The following is a 19,436-nucleotide window of genomic DNA, read 5'->3' as shown; positions in this document are numbered from 1 at the left end:
TGTCCAACCTGCGTCCAATGTGTTTCACCGATTCCAAGCACCTCCATGTTGTATTTTCTCATTTCTGCAGCAATTTTGAAGACTCTTTCGGTCTCTCATATTGTCTGGACACTCCATGTACCTATAAAAATTGTCGCTGTGATTGTAAGAAGGTGCATTGACCTCATGACTTCTGAAGGAACTCGGCGTTCACCATGAGCGTCATAATTCTTCCTACAACTTTCAGGGCAGAGTTTAAATGGTTTGGATTAATTTTTCTGGTTAGCGTTTTTTCAGCGAGTTAGTTTTCTACGGGATGGGGTCGCTAACCCCATGTCAAACCCTCCCCCATTATCCGGGCTTGGGACTGGAAGTTTTTCCAGAGGGGCTACAGGCGGAGTTCATCGTATTTCAGAAGTTAATAAAAAGAGAAAACTCCCCTTTTTAAGTAACAGGATCAAAAGAAAGCTCAAGGCGACACTAGAAAACAGATTTACGTTTATTCTACATAACATGGATCACTCAACTCAAACACCAAAATCGAATTTCTCGCCAAGCCATCAACATCACACTACTACCCAGGTCCTCACTCCCGGTATGACAAATAAGAAAATAAACATTGGAGAAAAACGGAGCCTCAAACTGCCCATGTTTCAGAATACTACTACGAAAAGATGGTACAAAAACAATAATTTAATCGCATGCCCGTTAATTTTTAAAGTTAGCGACTCAGCATATAAATGTAATTTCTGTGGTGTATGGGTTCAATGTCCCTGTGATCCAACATTACATATGCACGACACCTAGTTTATATCAAATCATCCCTGTTCGGGATCCTAGTACACTCACACACAGTGTAGAAAAATAAATAAACGAGATTAATGGAAGAGAGTTACGAGTCCCGATTGTAATCAACTATGTAGGACCCCAACAGGTTATCCGAATTGCCAAACACTGGCTCAGCCAAACACGTGACTGTGGGAGCAACAACCCGAGCTCACACACCAATGAAATTACTGGCTTGTTCTAGTACCCCACTATCTATTGACAGTAAGAAGTGGTAAGTCAACATTTAAAAGTAAAATCTCAGGATCATAGATCGCAACAAGGCAGGAAGTTGGAGACGAAAACGCTTGACGAAACTCCTGACTTTATCCAACGTCCGAGTTTCGGATAATAGCTTATAATAAAGTAGGGCAGTCTATGATGAAGAATAGTAATAAAATTACTGTGCAATGCTAGGAGAGGGTATCACTTCGGTGAAGCAATGCCGTCTGTATAAAGAGCAAATCATAAAAGATAATCCCTCTGCACTTAGGGTAACTTTGGATTCAGTAAACGTTACAGAGGAGGTTTTATCGACATCATAGAGACCATAGGTCGAGCGATAACGTATTAGTTGTCAATCTTGCTGGTCCTACTATCCTAATGTGAATTATTTATTTATACTCGGGATATAATTACTTATAATTGACTTCAAATTCACTCGAACTGGTAAAGCGGAGAAACTAGACTGTTGTAGCAGATAAAACCGAAAATGTAAAGCTCAAGCGCAACATTAATAGGGGGAAGAAAGAATTGGTCGATATTTACAAGTTCATTATAGATGTTATAAGTTATTGAGCATTGTACTTTTTTTCCCAGGCTATTGACTTGACTGTAGTGTGTGCGACTTTTTGAATGTCGTTTACTTTTCAGTGTTTTCGTATGACTACGTTTCGGGACAATTCTCGAATCTATTACAGGAAATAAGTATGGAAACTGAAATAGAACTCATTAATTCTGGGATCGATAATATTAAACGTCTTAATTTGTCCCCTAAAATAACTGTGTTAAATCTGCATCACAATCACATTTCAGAGATAAATGGACTCACAAGAACGACATTTTTGCGTTATTTGGATTTATCTTCCAATTATATTACTAGAATATGTGGACTCGAAAATTTGCAGCATCTTCGAGTTTTGAACTTGTCGTCGAATAAGATTCGATTCATTGATTCGTTAGACAACTTAAAGTAGGTCCTAATGTTTATCTCTGTATTTAAATTCAATTCTGGTGAATGTCTTTTTTCAACGTTGTATGTTAGTTCGGAACACTCTTCGAGAGTTATATATACATATTTGGTTGTGTAGTCATGTGGTGCTCTTTTAAAGGAGCACTGATATCGTCTATTAATTAATGGACGATATCTGTTGACGACTAGCAAGTATATCGGAGTTACTGTTTGAAAATTTTTGGAAATCGAAATGGACATCAGTCATATATTTTAATTGTGGACAACAATTCATAGATCGGTAGTTTCACGGTAAACAGACGCTCATGCAGATTTTGAAGGAAATAATTCATACTTTGTCGAACTTATCTAAACGTTCACAGAAATAATAGGTTCAGCTATCTGAAGACAAAGCCATTTCATTACGAAGTTCGAATTCTTGTTACTGGATATGACTTGGTTGTGGTTGCATTTCCATGACATCCAAACCAAGAAAAACATACACGTAGTCTGTCTTTAGTTTAAGTAATTGCATGCAAACAGTTATTCGGTGTACTCCTCTTACCTCTTGCTTTTTTGTGTCGGTAGCGGCAAGTTTATTCATTATCCGCACTAGTGGCATTGTGTCTAATCATGTTTAGGCATCTTATCCTCTTAACTGTGAACTACTTTTAATTTGCAAGTTCTCTTCTGCTCCTCATTTTTCTTGTTTTTCCAGTTGTTTAGTCCGCTTAGACGTTTCTTTCAATGAAATAACTAGCCTAGTTGGTTTGAAAAAACTATTTGGTCCCGGTTATAGTTTGACTACTATTATATTACAAGGGAATCAGATCCAGTCCAAGTCACATATTTTGGAGTGCTTAAAAAATTTAGTTAATTTGCGCCAATTAGTTTTGCTCAATCCACAAACAGGAGATAGTAATCCTGTTTGTTGCGAACCAGGTAAACACATATATTTGTTCTAACTGTACCTATAAACTTTTTTACTTTGCTATTGTATTCTGTAGTAATGGTAAACTGGTGTATATGAAGTTTGTGCTGAAGAAAAGTCTTTACTTCTTGCTATGTTATTAATTGTTCAAAACAAACTTATCATGTGCCGATTAACGACTGGCTTTTAGCTAGCTCTCACATTTCTTACACAATTCAAAGCCAGTTCTGATCACCCCTTTCTAGATATTCATCGCTAGTACTTTTTGGCAGCCGATTGATCACATGGCAATATAACTTGTCATTCACTTTAGTGTTCATGAATCAGGGAGGTATTTTTTAGCCTTTATCACTTGTTTTAACAAAATTGGTGCATCAAACTACAACACAATATAAATTCATTTATTATACACGCATTCATTAATTGCACATATCCTGTAAAAGGTACACAACATTGTTGCGCTATTAGTCTCTATACATCCCTTATTGTTATGACTATTATGATCATGTCATAATCGTTTTTTATTATTTTAGCTACTGAAACGAAGTGATACAAAAATATTTAATACAATTAGTTTTGTCCCAAGAAAATTTCTAGTTACTGGTTAATCGTTATCATAAAAATGTTGATGTATAAAGTCTTGTAATGATAGATTCTTGGCCTAAAATCGTTTTCACAAATCCAGGTTGATTGGCTAGTTTCTTATCTTAATTCAAATTAGAGATCATTGAAAAATGCCTATCTTTGGGTCCTTGTACAAGATAAATTCGTTATTTCGATAACAACAATCATTTATATATATTATAGGTGGTTTCGTCCGCCTAACTGGATGGTTTAGTTGTAAGGCTTTCATTGTTTCCCTGAACAACATCATCTGCATATGACTCACAGTATGTCCTGCGGAGAAATTCGAATACTTCACTTCTACCTGAAGTTTGTGTTGATGATGTTGTTCAAAAGAACTATGAACGTTTCACGATCAAACCACCCAGGTGGAAGAACAAAACATCTAAATTATTCACCTGAGCTACGAATCTTTACAATCTCTAAATTTCATAAGTTGTTAGATTCTACTTTTAACTGGTTTGGATCAAATAATTATTTACTATATATACAATTTTATAATTGTTTTGTCAGATTTTAGGACTGTACACTGAGATATTAAACCTTTACGGAATTAAACAACTGTTCGCTCTAAGGTAATTAGGAAATAACATTTTATAATGGTAACTTATTGGTGTTGCTGATCAGCATTCCTCCACCCTAGTGTGTTGATCGTCAAAAAGAATTTGTAAGATACCACAAAATACAGTGAAGCTCAATCAATGCTTGCAAACTGGCCGAAGTAAATATGACACATAGTTGTTAGACGTAACTAGGGGTTAAGTCATAGTTAAACTTTCCATCACCTGTACGCTTAATACGAGGGCTTAATAAATCTCAGGATATCTAAGCAGATAGTCTTTCAATAATCGGCAACAATCTATCCGAGTGAGAAATTGCGCTAGTATTCACTTAGGTTGAATATAAGTCATTGAGGGAAAAACATATTGAGTAAAATGTAAACCATTATGAACAATTTGACAGTTTTATCATATTTTGAGTTTCTTGAAAAGTTGAGAATGTCTCGATAATCAGTCCTGAAGCAATAATGAAAGGGACCCATTGTGTCATTAAAAAAGGAAGGCAATGCAGCAAAGAAAACTTTATTTTCGACGATTTCATTTACCTAAGCTGAACGATCGTATTTATAATCAATTTTATTTGCTAAAATAATGCTGTATAGTGAGATAGAAAAGTGCTAGCTATTTAAAGACTTGAAGTGATATATTGGTAAAAACTGAATATGAGATATTGAAAGGAAGGCATAGAATAATCAGTTAGTAAAAAAGTTGTAAGCTGGGATAATTGTTCACTTGGTAGCCATTAAGAACAGAATTATTAAAGGTTGTAACAATTGCTAACTAATATTTGTGAAAATAATTGGGAAGGAGTGGAAATGATAAAATAAACAAATGTTATTGGAGACGGCAGTTTTGGGAAGATAGATATGGAGGTTAGGGCCATGGAAGAATAAGGGACTGAACATACTGTTGTTGTTCGCAAACGTTAGGCTTAAACTGATGGATCTCGATAGCCTCTGATTTACATAAGCTTTTTTGTGTGCATTCTTATTAAGCTAACTCTTTCAACTATATGTGGCAGGAATTGACTAGATACTCTAAGATTGCGCTTTTGACTGATCACTGTAATCCTTCGGAGAGCCAGGACGGATAATCTTCGGAGATGCGTTTCGAAAGAGCTCACTTTGTGTGGCCAATATAACCTGCTCTACACAAGCAAGTAAACTGATAGCTGCACATTTAGTCGACTATAAATACGATTTTTCAGCTTAAGTAAATGAAATCAATGAACAAAACACTTTCTCTGCTGAATCGCTTTTTTTTTCAGTCCTGAACAGCAATGGAATAAAGTAGTGGATGAAATTTACGACATGATAAATAAAGTCAAGACTTAGGAAAGAACTAAGAGTGCATACATATGTATTCTTTTAGTCTGGGGCATTAAACTATAACTGTACACAACGGCACTAACCGACTTGCCGTTTCTACCTAGTATCTGTTTCTATTCTGGATATTCCCACCTGATCATTTCAACATATCCAACGAATTTCTTTTAAGAAATATATGCCTAGATAATAACAATCTGTGTAATAACCTTTCCTTGTAAAACTGTGTTTCACAATCATAAGGCAACATAGCCCCTAAATGCCCGGGTACAGCCGAGAGTGGAGAGGGCCTGCCTTCTCTTTTGAAATGCTCTCACACAGCCACATGTATAAAGCCTCTGCCAGCCAAGCACTACTCACTACCTTATCGCACCAGCAGTGTTGTTTACAAAATTGAGAGAACTAAAAGCAAATCTTTGGTGCTTTAACTTGGCCGCTAGACACGGTGAGTCCACCTAGGGGAGTTGGAAAACCCTCATTCCAAACCAATGGTGCACATGGGCTCCAGTATCCTGAGGGTACAAACGGAGTATGAATCAATCGTTGGTCACTGGCTACCATGAGACTACATCTCCTTACGATGCTCCACTGCCTTGTGGATCAGATCTTTAGGTTAGAGGCTCCGGGTGTGGCCCCCTAAAGAAACCACCTGCTTCAGTTTGGACACCTGGACAGTATCATAGCCCTCGTGTAATTAAAATGAAATGAGAATTTTTATGTATGAGCTGTATTATATCTTTCGTATATTTGAAATATTTATGAATTTATTTGTAAAAAGGCTACAGTTAACATCATTTTTACAGCTTATTTACTTCCTTAGAGTAATCCATCATTTTTACAATCAGACTACGTTTCAAAAATATTGCTAAATTAATATCGTTAGAAGATTGATGGATATCATACGAGATAATGTATCATTATGCGACATACCTACACATCTATTGTATTTTTCAATTTGCATATGTTATTGGTTTTTTGTTCTTTCCTTCAGATTATCGTCTAGATTTACTTCAGGGCCTTCCTCAATTAGAAATATTAGATCACGTTGACAGAATGGGCCGTTCCACTCAAATTGACGTTTTAGCCGATTTGCCAGGTAGATTAAATATATTTACTTGATCCCCAAACCTGTACATCTCAGTGTTAGTTATCTTTATTGTGTGGTGGCTCAGTTGCTACGTTTTTCAGCTTTCAGTTACTAGACTATAGATTCAAATGCCTCTCGTATCATTTTTTGTGCACCAGGGCACTATTACAAGCTCTCATAAAGAAAGAATGCCTTGAAACCTGATCCATAATCCTGTAGTAGATATATGATTAATGGTTTCAGTATAAGATTGTTTCAGTGTTAATTCAGTCGAATTTTAGGAGAATCCTTTTTAAATGTAAAAAATGTTCATGCTCTGAGTCATGAATGAATAAAGTTATAACATTGTATTTCCATCCATACTAGTAGATTCAGTCAATCACATGTATACAAACTTTTGTAATTTTATTCAAACTAAACAGACCTTTAACTCAATTGGAAGTGATTGCTCAAACAAAAGATATGTTGCCTGGTTTTGGCACTTCAATGTGTATTTACCAGTTCGACTGTTTCTATGTAAAAACGTATATCAGTTATACAACCAGGCAATTTAGCGAACGATATTCCAATAGCCTCCCTTTGTGGTTTAGAAAGGGGTCAGCCAAGGTCAATACTCAATTCCGTATTATCGCATTTGATCAATAGTGATTAAGTATTAGATAGAATTAAAGCAGTCGGTATTGTTTGTTTTATATCTTACTTTCTTAAGGGTCTTTGATCTAGACTTCTACATGTAGCAAGAGCTATAGAGGTTCAAGAATAAAACCGCAGTTTTTGTGTTAAAATACTCTTGACTCTTCTTTAAGGAGAAGAAACCTAATGGACAACGGTACAAATTCTTCCTACCTTTTGTTTGTTCTTCACTCTTTTCATGTCTCTTCTTTACACTTACAATATTTAAATCTATTATCCACCTACTCCGTATTATGTAATTTTCATGATTGTGATTTTAGTATTTATTTTAACGATTTTTAATCCACTTCCCATGTCGTTAAATGGTTTCTGTTATTATTATTATTATTATTATTATTATTATTAATTATTGCCATTACTACAATTGCTAATCACCACAATGCACCAGTCATCTTAGTACCTGTTATATACATTTATTGATATGAGTTGTGCGATCTGTTTCGTTGTTATCATTGACTCATAAACTGCCTTGGTTGATTTAATTATTTTTCACGTATGAATGTAAATGGTGTACTGAACGAGAACACAAGTGGGGACAACCAAATGTATTTGAACACAAAATTACAGAACATCTTAGTAAAATCTGAGAACCATACAGTAAATACTTGATTTGCAAAATGTTAATCAATTGTCTCAAACTTTACTGTTCCTTTTGCAAATGTCAGTCAATCGTCTTAGGCTTCATTGTTCCTTCAGTTCCATACCATTTGCTTTCTGTTCCCGTTCATTCCTTCTCTATCTTCTTGACCTTCTGATGTCAAACATTCTATTCCTGACTAGCGTTGTATACTACTTGTGTAGATATAAGTGATAGTGATCTAATTGCAAACACTGTTCATGAAACTATGTGAAAAACCGGGTCTTTTGAAATTAAATAACTTTGAGATCAATCACATGTACTCATAAATAACACTAGGAATTTATTCATAATAAAATATAAGTTATAGGTATCATTACTGAGGTTTGACTTGATAACTTTAAGTAAATTGAGCATTGCTTACTTACTTACTTACTTACTTACGCCTGTTACTCCCAATGGCCGCCGACCAGCTTTCTCCAACCCACTCTGTCCTGGGCCTTTTCTAGTTCTGTCCATTTTTTGTTCATTCTTCTCATGTCTGTTTCCATTTCTCGGCGTAATGTGTTCTTTGGGCTTCCTCTTCTCCTTTGGCCTTCAGGATTCCATGTGAGGGCTTGTCTTGTGACGCAATTGGGTGATTTCCTCAAAGTGTGCCCAATACACTTCCTGCGCTTCTTCCCGATTTCTTCCTCCGCTGGAATCTGGTTTGTTCTCTCCCACAGTAACTTGTTGCTGATAGTGTCTGGCCATCGGATCCGAAGTATCTTGCGTAGACAACTGTTAATAGACACTTGTATCTTCTGGATAATGGCTTTCGTAGTTCTCCACGTCTCCGCCCCATACAGTAGAACTGTCTTGACATTTGTATTGAAGATTCTGATCTTGGTGTTGGTTGACAATTGTTTTGAGCTCCAGATGTTCTTCAGTTGTAAATATTCTGCTCTTGCTTTGCCTATCCTCGCCCTCACATCTGCATCAGATCCACTGTGTTCATCAATGATGCTGCCCAGATATGTAAAAGTTTCCACATCTTCCAAAGCTTCTCCGTCAAGTGTAATTTGAGTGGTGCATGTTGTATTGTATCGGAGAGTCTTGCTTTTCCCTTTGTTTATATTGAGACCTACTGCTGCTGAGGCTGCTGCTACACTGGTCGTTTTCTCCTGCATTTGTTGTTGCGTGTAGCTCCTCCCGGGGCTACCGCCGGTCCCAAACCCGGGTAAAGGAGGAGGGTTGGGCATGGGGTTAGCGACCCCATCCCGTAGAAAACCAACTGGCTAAAAAAACGCTAACCAGAAAAAAATATGAGCATTGGGTATTATGTTATTAATAAAAGTAATATATATATATATACCAACCAAATCGATTTGATCATTTGTTCTCTGAAGAAGCAGCTTACACTGAGTCACGAAACGTCAGAAAATCTAATTCTTCTACTTATTGGAATATTACAAATATATTATTTTCATTTATAAAATATAAATTACTTTTAATTCGAAAATGCTTGTCATTTGGTCGTAACTCATTGTTTCAGCATATTATTCAAAAGAAGTAATTCCTCTAGATCTAGACCCTGATGCATATCGATATGGAGACTTCTGTTAGGAGGAAAAGGTTGTACATGTTTCTAAACTGAATAATGATGATAATGATGATTATGATAGTGAATATTACGTTTGACTCATGTACATTTGTAAACAAACATATTGAATGAAAAACACTGATTTTGAATTTGTTTTTCTCCCTTTTTTAGAACTAAATGGATTTCTCGATATGATTCCTATTTCCAGTTTGTTAGTAAGTTGAAAATATTTATTTCTTTATGAATGTAGGTTTAATTTGTATAGGTCCATTTACTGATTACAATTATTGTTTCTTTGGTGAAAGGGAAATATATGTACAAACTATTGACTTTTCTGCAATAACTTGACATAATGAATTTGTTAAGTAGGTATCGATTATTAAATTAGAGGGGTTTGTGGAGATTGTTCCATTTAATGAGAATTAGAACCACGAACTAAATGTACTTAAGCATTCATCAAAAAATAGGAAGTACCAGAAAGCTTTTCGATTGAATTCTGAGGATTCTTAACAGAGTACATCCATATACTTGTTAGAGATCGAAACCACAATCCACGGATCTCGTCGCCCGAGCTTAACCCGCAAACTCATGAGTTGACATTCAGTATTTTACAATTCTAATTTAAGTTAATTTTCGATATATACATTGTCATTGGTGATACGTTTCTTACTCCGAATGCGGTTGAACGCCACTGATCATATGTTCTTACTAGAACCACAGGAATGACCTCTCAAAGATGATCACTGGTGAAGTGATACACTGAGCCTGTCAAACAAAGGCTAACCAAATATTGAGAGACGTTGACGAGTTCATGTCATTAGTCAAGGTTTGGATTCGCTTCCTAAAAATGAACATACGTTACTGATTGAAAATGTGACTTTCTTTTCTGTGGGACATGTATCCATTTTTGCTAATGAGTTGCTCGTATCTTCCTACTCACTCTTGACTTTCTCGCTCAACTAACTGGTTTGGATACATAAAATGGAAGTGTGTATCTGAGTATCAGACTCGAACGACCATATACCACAACACAAACTAATGTTTATTGTTAGTATTGATACAAGTACATCATTTTATTCACTTCTTCACCAACTTTATACTCAATTTCAGTGAAGATGTTTAAAATACCGGTTTACAGTTTTGCGTATTATTGATTTACTAAATTATACATTTAGCTTAACAATCAAATCAATTCGTTGAAACAAAACCCAAATAATGAAACGATAAATTCGAAACTTCGATTAAAAAATTAAGTTATCCAGAGTTACCGTTTACCTGTAACCGAAAATTTCTTGAATTTTCTCCAACCATCCAATGCTGAATAAAAAAATAATTTCGGCCCTGGTATGGCTGAGAGTGGGGAGAGTCCGCTCTCCCTCTCGAAATGCTCTCACATGGCTGCGCGTATACAGCCTCTGCCAGGGAAGTCATCCTCACTGCCTTCTCGTAGCAGGGGTGTTGTTTGCGAAAGTGAGAGGACAAAAAGCGAATGTTCGGCGCTTTAACCTGGCTGGTAGTTTTGGAGGGCTTACCTAGGGGAGTTTGAAAACCCTCATTCCAAACCAATGATGCACATGAGCTCCAGTATCCTGATGGAACAAACGGCGTACGAATCAATCATTGGTCACCGACTACCATTGGAATGCATCTCCTCACGATGCTCCCCTGCCTTGTGGATCAGACGTTTAGGTTAAAGGCTCGGGGTATGGCTCCCTAAGAAAACTACTTGTTTCGGTCTTTACACTTGGGCAGTATCACAGCCCTCACACAAATCAAATGAGTTTTGTGCGGCGCATATGGATCTGGCGCCTCTTTGTACCAATACTTATGTGTTCAGATAAATAAATAAATATGGGTTACTTGTAAATTTCTTATTGTTCATTCTATTTATCACAAATGAAACACTTTATTACAGTATGGTACTGACAAAAAGTCGTCCCACAAGGTGAAATCATACTATTGTAATGAAATAAAATAAACAAATGTCAATAAATGAAGGGATAAGATTAGTTCACTAGGTATTATGTGTTTGAATCTTCCCATTGATTTTTATGACTGCAAATAGGACGAAACACGCGTCCTTGATTCCACTGCTAGCCAATATCCATCTTTGCTTATAATGCTTGTGAATTAAGGCTATATTGATGCAATCCGTACAGGATGCACATATGTCAATAAGAGACTGATCACTTACAGTCCTAAACATCAATAGGAAGATTTAAACAAATAATACCAAGTGAATTTAGACTTCACCCCATTGCACAAGCAGGTAGCTATCAGGACTCAGTAGCTGAGTGGATGACGTAGTGGCGTTTGAAGCGAACGGTACTGGGTTCGGGTCCCAGAGTGAACATCAACTCTGAGATGCAGGTACATCCAGCTGACGAGTCTCAAATAGGACGAAACGCGCGTCAAACTGGATTCCACTGCTATCCACTATCCATCTTTGCGGATAAGACTAGTATTTATAAAATCATATCATACAACTACGAAAGTAATCAATGTAGATTTTGTTCCGTTGGGAGATTTATCGCATATTATTAAAACAATCCAATAAAATGTACGACAAGATCAATACTACTTTTTCACTGAATTTTATTTTACTTATAATAGTAGTGTATGTATATTCTGTCCATACACAGGGATCTGATCATTTGCGTGAAGAAGAAGACAAGAAACTGAACTCTAATGAAGATCAAATACATTTGCCAAAACAGTCTGCTGATAAAGAAGTTAAAAACGTAATTAGCTAAAGTTTGTTTGATCATTTTCTGACCTCTACTCTAAATAAACAAATTCGATTGGATTCAACGTTCAGTGTTTGTTTTGAAAATGATTCTACTTTGAAAATAATATTAACGTTCAGATGAATATTTCCTTCACTTCAATTAATTGACAAAACAAACGCACAATCTTTTAGCAACCATGGGGAACAATATCCTTTTATGATTTATTATAATATACTCCTATCGATGTACTACAGTTCGAAACCTAATATCCTCTATTTATTTATGAAATTGTGGATAATCAATTCGTCAACTTTAAGGGTTTACAAGCTCAGGCTTTTCATTACATTTAAAGTGTCCGCTTCAAACATTTAAACGTCCTGAAAGATGTGGTCAACTTTATAACTTAATAATTTAGTCGTGAATCAGTTGATTATTTCATACTACCGAACTACTTAGTGTTAGTCAGTAGTTTGTTTGATAACACTTAATTTCCATGATGTATTAGGTTTCAGAGTTCAGTTATTAGATCTGTAATACCATACATTGTTTCAGTTTATATAGCAAACGACTGTCCGTTTATTCTCACAATTACATTAAAGCCTCACTGAAAGGATTGTATTCTGATTAGTAGATGCTATGGAAAAAATCTGAAAACTCAGAGATTGTCAGTTATTTTGAAGGAAACTAAAATGTATATGAACCGGGTGTGAATACAGCAGAATCTAGTTATTATCCAGAATGAAATATAAGGATATGCCCGAATGAAGTAGAATAACTTGGGCGGATAAACGTTAGAGCCAGGCTCAGAGTATTTTTTTGGGTTGTAAATGTATTTGGTATTTGATAATTTAATTTCAGAATTTCCAATGCTTCCTAACATAACTCAGTGTGTTTACATCACTATCTTCAATCGGAATGCATTTTACTTTGGAAATTAGTGTCTATTTAGGATCTATCGTATACAGTTTACAATATAAGTCATAGAAATTTAACTAGAGATATTACTGAACAATGTATCTAGTTGGATAAACGGTGTCATAACTAATGACTATAGTCTAAACAATACGTTCAAGTCAAGAAATAATCTAAACATTACGTTGTCAGTAATCACTGTGATCAGTTTGTCTGGATAACTTAGTCAGATTCAAATGATATAAACTATCTTAACTGTTCAACCTAAAACGTTTTGCGTTTTAAAAGTTCATCATCAAAACAAGAAAGCTGCTTCAACGTTCTTTGGCCCATTTAATTTGGACAATGAAACGGTAATAAATTAATATTGTACCTAGTTCGAATTAATAAACGTTCGCACAAGGTTTCGTATTAGTCGCAACTGACTGACTATACTACATCTAGATATTTTCATAGTTGAAATCATGAGTCAATTGAAGCTAGACCACCATGGGAAACCTGGAAACCTGGACGGCCGTTTCGTCTTATTGTGGGACTTCTCAGCAGTACGCGTCCACGATCCCGCACTCGCGAGATTCGAACCCAGCACCTACCAGTCTAGTTTCAATTGACTCATGATTTCAACTATCAAAATACTGAAATATCCACAAAACCCCCCTCTGATTTAGATATTTGTCAACTAATTTCTCCATAAGCCCTTTGTATTTCTTTTTCGATGAAATTTCATTTAAATTTCAAGAAAACTTGAATGATTTTCTTAAGCCTCTTATGGTCGATACATAAGATCAAGTCTTTGTTTTTTCCATCATAGATGCATTCGGCAACCTGTGAACAAAGTGAACAACATATTTCTACATTATCTTCAACAACTGAACGTCGTTTATTAAATTTAGAAAGTCAATTAAATTCATTAATTACTTCTCATTTAATGAGAATTTATCAAACTGAACATATTCATTCAAAGCCTCACAGTAATGTACTTAATTCATCAGTTCAAGAAAATAATCTAAAAACGTGTGATACTGTAAACGCGAAAGATGAAACCAACTCGTCTAGAGTGAATGATACACTTGAAAGTGTACATAATGACTTGTGTCAACATATTCCAGAAAAAGAAGTAAGTGTTTACCTTCTAAATGAATTTTTATATACTAACAACGCAAATAAACATAGTGCCATTGTTAGCCATTCACTTTTTTATTGTCGTATTTTGAAGCTGATCATATTCTGTGAAGGCAAACATGAGTAATAACATAAGACCTTTTACAAGCTCGACTCAGTTCAAGTTGCTGTCTCTCCTCATTATAACTTTTCCATATAATCAAGAAAGGTGAAACTAGGAACACTATGAATGATACAAATATCAGTGTTACGACGAGGAACATCCCACATTTAAAAGAAGATTTAATGAAAGTATTTTAGGGATTTTGGTTGCTTTTCTGTCGTGTCCCTCAGGTCCTAATTATTGGGGCGATCCTGAAAATTTCTCGCAATAGACATGACAAGCTCAGGAAACATAAAGAAGTATTTTATTCAATCAGCGTTCGACTAGAAGTTTTGCTAGAAACATCACGAAAATGAAAAGTCATATGTAGAGTTCCTGATTGGTTGATTACTACACTGCTACTATGTTTAGTAGCATTCCAGAATTTTCAGGAAAACCCAAGGACTTCTAAAATGCTATAAAAACCCTATATTTTCTGTATATGAATGAACCTTTGAAGTAAAGTGCTTCTTGCCTATTTTGCGCCTTTTCTCTCGTGTTCAAGTTGCTGTGTAGTTCTAGCTTGGGGGTTACGAGACTAGCTTAGGATTCGAGTAAAGCATTCAATCAGCAAGACGTATCAATAATTTTTTCAATCTTTAACTAATCGAGAATCTTACTTAGATAGAACATATTTCCCAGTATAACTTTGGTCAACATAAAATGACAGGTCACAAAGATGTGAATAGCGTATCTATTGTTTTCTTGAAGTATTACGATTCCATTCACAATTTTATGATGTTAGAAACTTATTCCATATTTTATTCTCTTTCACAAAATTTTGTAAATAAATATCCATACATAGGAAAACGTGACGTCTAATAACCTTGTATTTACACTCTCATTTTCATTTGTCAATTTATCCATATAGATAATTACTTTAAAGTTTTGCCATGCAGAGTAACTCTTTACTATTTTTCATAGTTGAAATCATGAGTCCCATAATAGGACGAGATGGCCGTGCAGTGCTTCCAGGTTTTCTATGGTGGTCTAGCTTCAATTGACTCATGATTTCAACTATGAAAAATACTAAAATCTCCACAAAACCCCTTCTGATTCTTTTTACTATTTATTTGTTCTATCTTTTAATTCTTGTCAACTGAGCTCTCTGTATCAGGTAATCGGTTTTTTTAAGTCTTACTTATCTGATCTGATTATTTAAAACAATTTGGACGATCTATTGCAGATCTGTAAGATGAGCACATAATTTTTTTTAATCATAAAAAAATCCAAACCCTTGAAGTCAACCAATCATTTGCCTAGTGATGGAAAAGTTTCATTATCACACTGTTTCATTAGTTAACTGAAGTTGTTACTATGATCCGTTAAAAAGAACTAGCCTTATTATCTAATCGTAACACTCTTTTATCAATCAAATAGTTTGCTAGGTATGTCCTTATGTAAGGTTTAATGTATTCACTACTTTAAAGATCAAAGTTACACAGAGTATAGGTAGACGCCATTGATTTGAATTGTTGTTTAATAGTTTAAACACTCCAACTTTATTTGACTTTAAAAGTATGTAAATAAATAACTACTAAACTCACTTAACCAGTTCGATTATTTTATAGTTGAAATCATGAATTCATTGAAGCTAGACCATCATGGAAAACCTGGAAGCACTGGACGGCCGTTTCGTCCTATTGTGGGACTCCTCAGCAGCGCGCAACCACGATCCCGCCTCACGAGATTCGAACCCAGGACCTATCACTCTCGCACGCGAGCGCTTTACCACTAGACCACTGAGTTGGTTGGCACCCAACGGCGTTAATGTCGCACTTCAACCACCCCACGAAATTGAGCAACCGTCCAACGTTTTGTTCAGTGACTTACTATCTTACAACAGACGTGATTGAACTCTATTGCTCACTGCTTCTCACTAGAACTACAGGGAATACCTCTTGAAGCCAGTCACAAGTTAGGCGCTCGCGCTTAAGACTGATAGGTCTTGGGTTTTCATCTTGTGAGTCGGGATCGTGGATGCGCACTGCTGAGGAGTCTCACGATAAGGCGAAACAGCTGTCCAGTGTTTCCAGGATTTCCATAGTGGTCTAGCTTCAGTTGATTCATGATCTCAACTGTTAAAATTATATATGTATTTAAAGTGTATTGAATGTGAGTTTCTTACTATTACCAATAATACATTTCTAGGTGTTCAATGGAGAACTTCACACTGAAACAAACTTACAATCGAATAATTTAAAAGTACAATCAATCATTGGTATGTTAAGAAACTATTGAAACTTTAATAAATATTTTTCTTATATATTGATTTAGTGTTTGTATAATCAATAAGGGTACATATATTTAGGAAAAAAAATATTGATTTTTGTTGTACAGGAATACATCCTCAACAAAGTCATCAGTCTAGCTGCTTTATCAATGGATGTCACATTTCATAAGGAATTAGACATTATATCCTTAAATATTGAAGATTATGAATGAGTATTATTAAACGTCCAAACGATGTTGTGAAAACTCTCCAAAATGTTGGATATATGTCATACTCTTAGAACTATAATTCATCAACACCAAAATGACCATTTCATGAGAATCGAAATTTCGAGAGTTTCTATGGCCGATACAGTGTTTTTTTTTAATAGTTTTCCGTTAAGTACAAACAAATTTGAAACGATTTTTGCATACATTTTTCCATTAATCCCATGTGTTTTACTATATTTGTGTTCACAGACAACTTTTTCTTATTTAATTTAATAGCAACCACTGAAACAGTGGTTTGGCGATAAGAAAAAGCATAAAGCCACAGTTGTATGTTCTTTACAGCAATATAAGATATCGATGACCGTCTACAATAGGACAAAATGGCCGTCCAGTGCTTCCAGGTTTTCCATAGTGGTCTAGCTTCAATCGACTCACGCTTTCAAATATGAAAATGCTAAATCTCCACAAAAAACCCCTTCTGTCTATCTTATTAGTTCAGTTTCTTAATTTATTGGATAAAATTTGTATGATTTTCCTGTATCTCATGATCTGTTCACATTATTAATTCCAATATTTCAACTGAGACTGTTGCAGTTAAAGATGTTACTAACATTTCAATGAAATATTCAATATAAGTTCAAAAAGCAAGATAATAGTGTAGTGTAGGTTGCTTACATCCACATAAGTAGTGTATGACGATGATCAGGCAGAGAATATATTTCATTAGAAGATTAATAAGGAAAGAACGGAAACGAAACGCAATCGGTATGAAAATGTATGGACAATAATAATCGGAGACGATGGACTGATATTCACAGAAGGAATGGTCAAGACAATTGATTAATAGTTTGCAAATTTACTGTTTACTGTATGGTTGTCAGATTTTAGTGAGATAGTCTGTAATTTTCGCATCAAATACATTCGATTGTCCCCACCCTTCTTCTTGTTCATTAAAATAGTTGTTATAATCGTACATAATATAACAACTTCAGTACAAATAAGAGGGAGTATCTGGTTCCTAAATCTTAATAATTGAAGTCGCAAATAATCATAGCACATTCAATTAATTATTCGATTAGAATACACTGATTATTCAATAAAATAGAATATCATTAACAATTATAACAAAGTTAACATCAAATTCACTTGGTATTGTTTACTTGTATCTTCCCATTGTTATTTAAGACTACAGTTGATCAGTCTGTTGTTGGCTTATGTGCATCCTGTGCGGACTGCCTCGATATTGCCTGAAGTCACAAGCTTTATAAGCAAAGATAGATAATGGCTAGGGTTCGAGTCCCATAGTGAATCTCAACTCTGAAATGGAGGTACATCCAGCTGACGAGTCACAAATAGGATGAAACGCGCATCGTGGATTCCACTGCTAGCCACTATCCATCTTTGCTTATAAAGTTAACATCAATGTAATATTACATTCATACCAACAAATGACTTGTTATATAAGTAAACGATAACATATAATCATAATCTATTCTTCTGACGATATAATATCATAATCTATTATTTTTCGTTGAACAATATCTTTTTCTGTTTTCAAAATAACTCTTTTTTTACATCACATTGTATGGTTAGATAATTTATTAAACTATAATTGTAATATAAGCAAAGATGGGTGGTGGCTAGCAGTGGAATCCAGGACACACGTCTCGTCCTATTTGGGACTCGTCAGCTAGATGTACCTGCATCTCAGAGTTATTATTCACTCTGAGACTCGAACCCAGTACCTTTCGCTTCAAACACTATCGAGTTATCCACTTAGTTACTGAGTCCTGATAGCTAGATGGTTGCAATACTCTGAAATTTAACTATTGTTATGTAACTATGAATATAACTAATTAAATAGTTTGGCATATCTACCTATCTATTTATCTATTTCTGCTGTCTGGTACCATTCTATCCATCTGTTTCTGTTTCTTACTTCCAATATATTTCATTGAACTCAGTCATTTTCAATGAATGATTTCATTAATTTGAAGTTTGTCGGTCTGTAAAACGATTAAATTTTTAGGCTCTATTCATATTGGTGTATGTTATTAACTCAATTGAGTTTGATATTATAGTAAGCTTTTTATTTTAGTGTCACTATTTCATCATACTGTCTGTTTTATCTTTTACGCAATATACATCCAGATAAATCTTTATCACACCCTGTCCAACAGTTAGGTGCACAAAATCTTCAACATCTTAATCATTCATCAACTATGAGGAAACAATCAATTGTAGACAGAAATCAACCAGGTACATCAACAAAATCGAAATCAATTCCTGGTAGATTATCTCACAAAACGTCAACTGAAAAGAAAACGTAAATACGTTCTCTTTATTATTGAATTTTGTGAATCTATGAATTTTACAATTTTATAAATATCATTCTCAATTCAAACTTATTTTGAGGTAATGTAATGTAATTTGCGATCTACAAACTCTTCATTATGGCATATTTAATATCGTTTGGTTAGGCACAAATCTATTTGTTGACTTTACCTACTATGATTAGTAATGTATATTTGAGAATGTAGTTGAAGTTTATTGACAAAAATGTGCAGTATTATTGTTAATTTATATGACATAATACAGTAATAGTGATCCAATATATTGTGCTTTTAAGTTGGCAATTTTATCAGCCGAACTGGGCGTCCTAACTACAGCTAATCATATGTCTCTGGTTGTTTACGGAGGAGTAGGTTAAAGGGAACCCAGAGGCCCTTAAACTG

The 19,436-nt window shown here is 35.0% G+C and overlaps 1 protein-coding gene across 1 annotated transcript in view; it reads left to right on the top strand.

Annotated features, from left to right (window-relative positions):
• Positions 1–1,214: 1,214 nt before the first annotated feature.
• The window catches only part of Smp_172210 (putative protein phosphatases pp1 regulatory subunit), a gene marked incomplete at both ends in the record, with an annotated part of 57,003 nt that continues 38,781 nt past the window's right edge, over positions 1,215–19,436 (top strand). Inside the window, 8 exons of the mRNA XM_018798008.1 lie at positions 1,215–1,298; positions 1,725–1,996; positions 2,694–2,917; positions 6,407–6,511; positions 9,526–9,569; positions 11,997–12,095; positions 13,807–14,112; positions 18,882–19,027. Of these exons, the coding sequence (XP_018652993.1) occupies positions 1,215–1,298; positions 1,725–1,996; positions 2,694–2,917; positions 6,407–6,511; positions 9,526–9,569; positions 11,997–12,095; positions 13,807–14,112; positions 18,882–19,027 (1,280 nt within the window). The remainder of the gene's footprint in view (positions 1,299–1,724; positions 1,997–2,693; positions 2,918–6,406; positions 6,512–9,525; positions 9,570–11,996; positions 12,096–13,806; positions 14,113–18,881; positions 19,028–19,436) is intronic.

Source organism: Schistosoma mansoni, chromosome 6, assembly GCF_000237925.1.
Source record: "Schistosoma mansoni strain Puerto Rico chromosome 6, complete genome".
Classification (NCBI taxonomy): Eukaryota; Metazoa; Platyhelminthes; class Trematoda; order Strigeidida; family Schistosomatidae; genus Schistosoma; species Schistosoma mansoni.
This window is presented reverse-complemented; position numbering and strand designations above follow the sequence as displayed.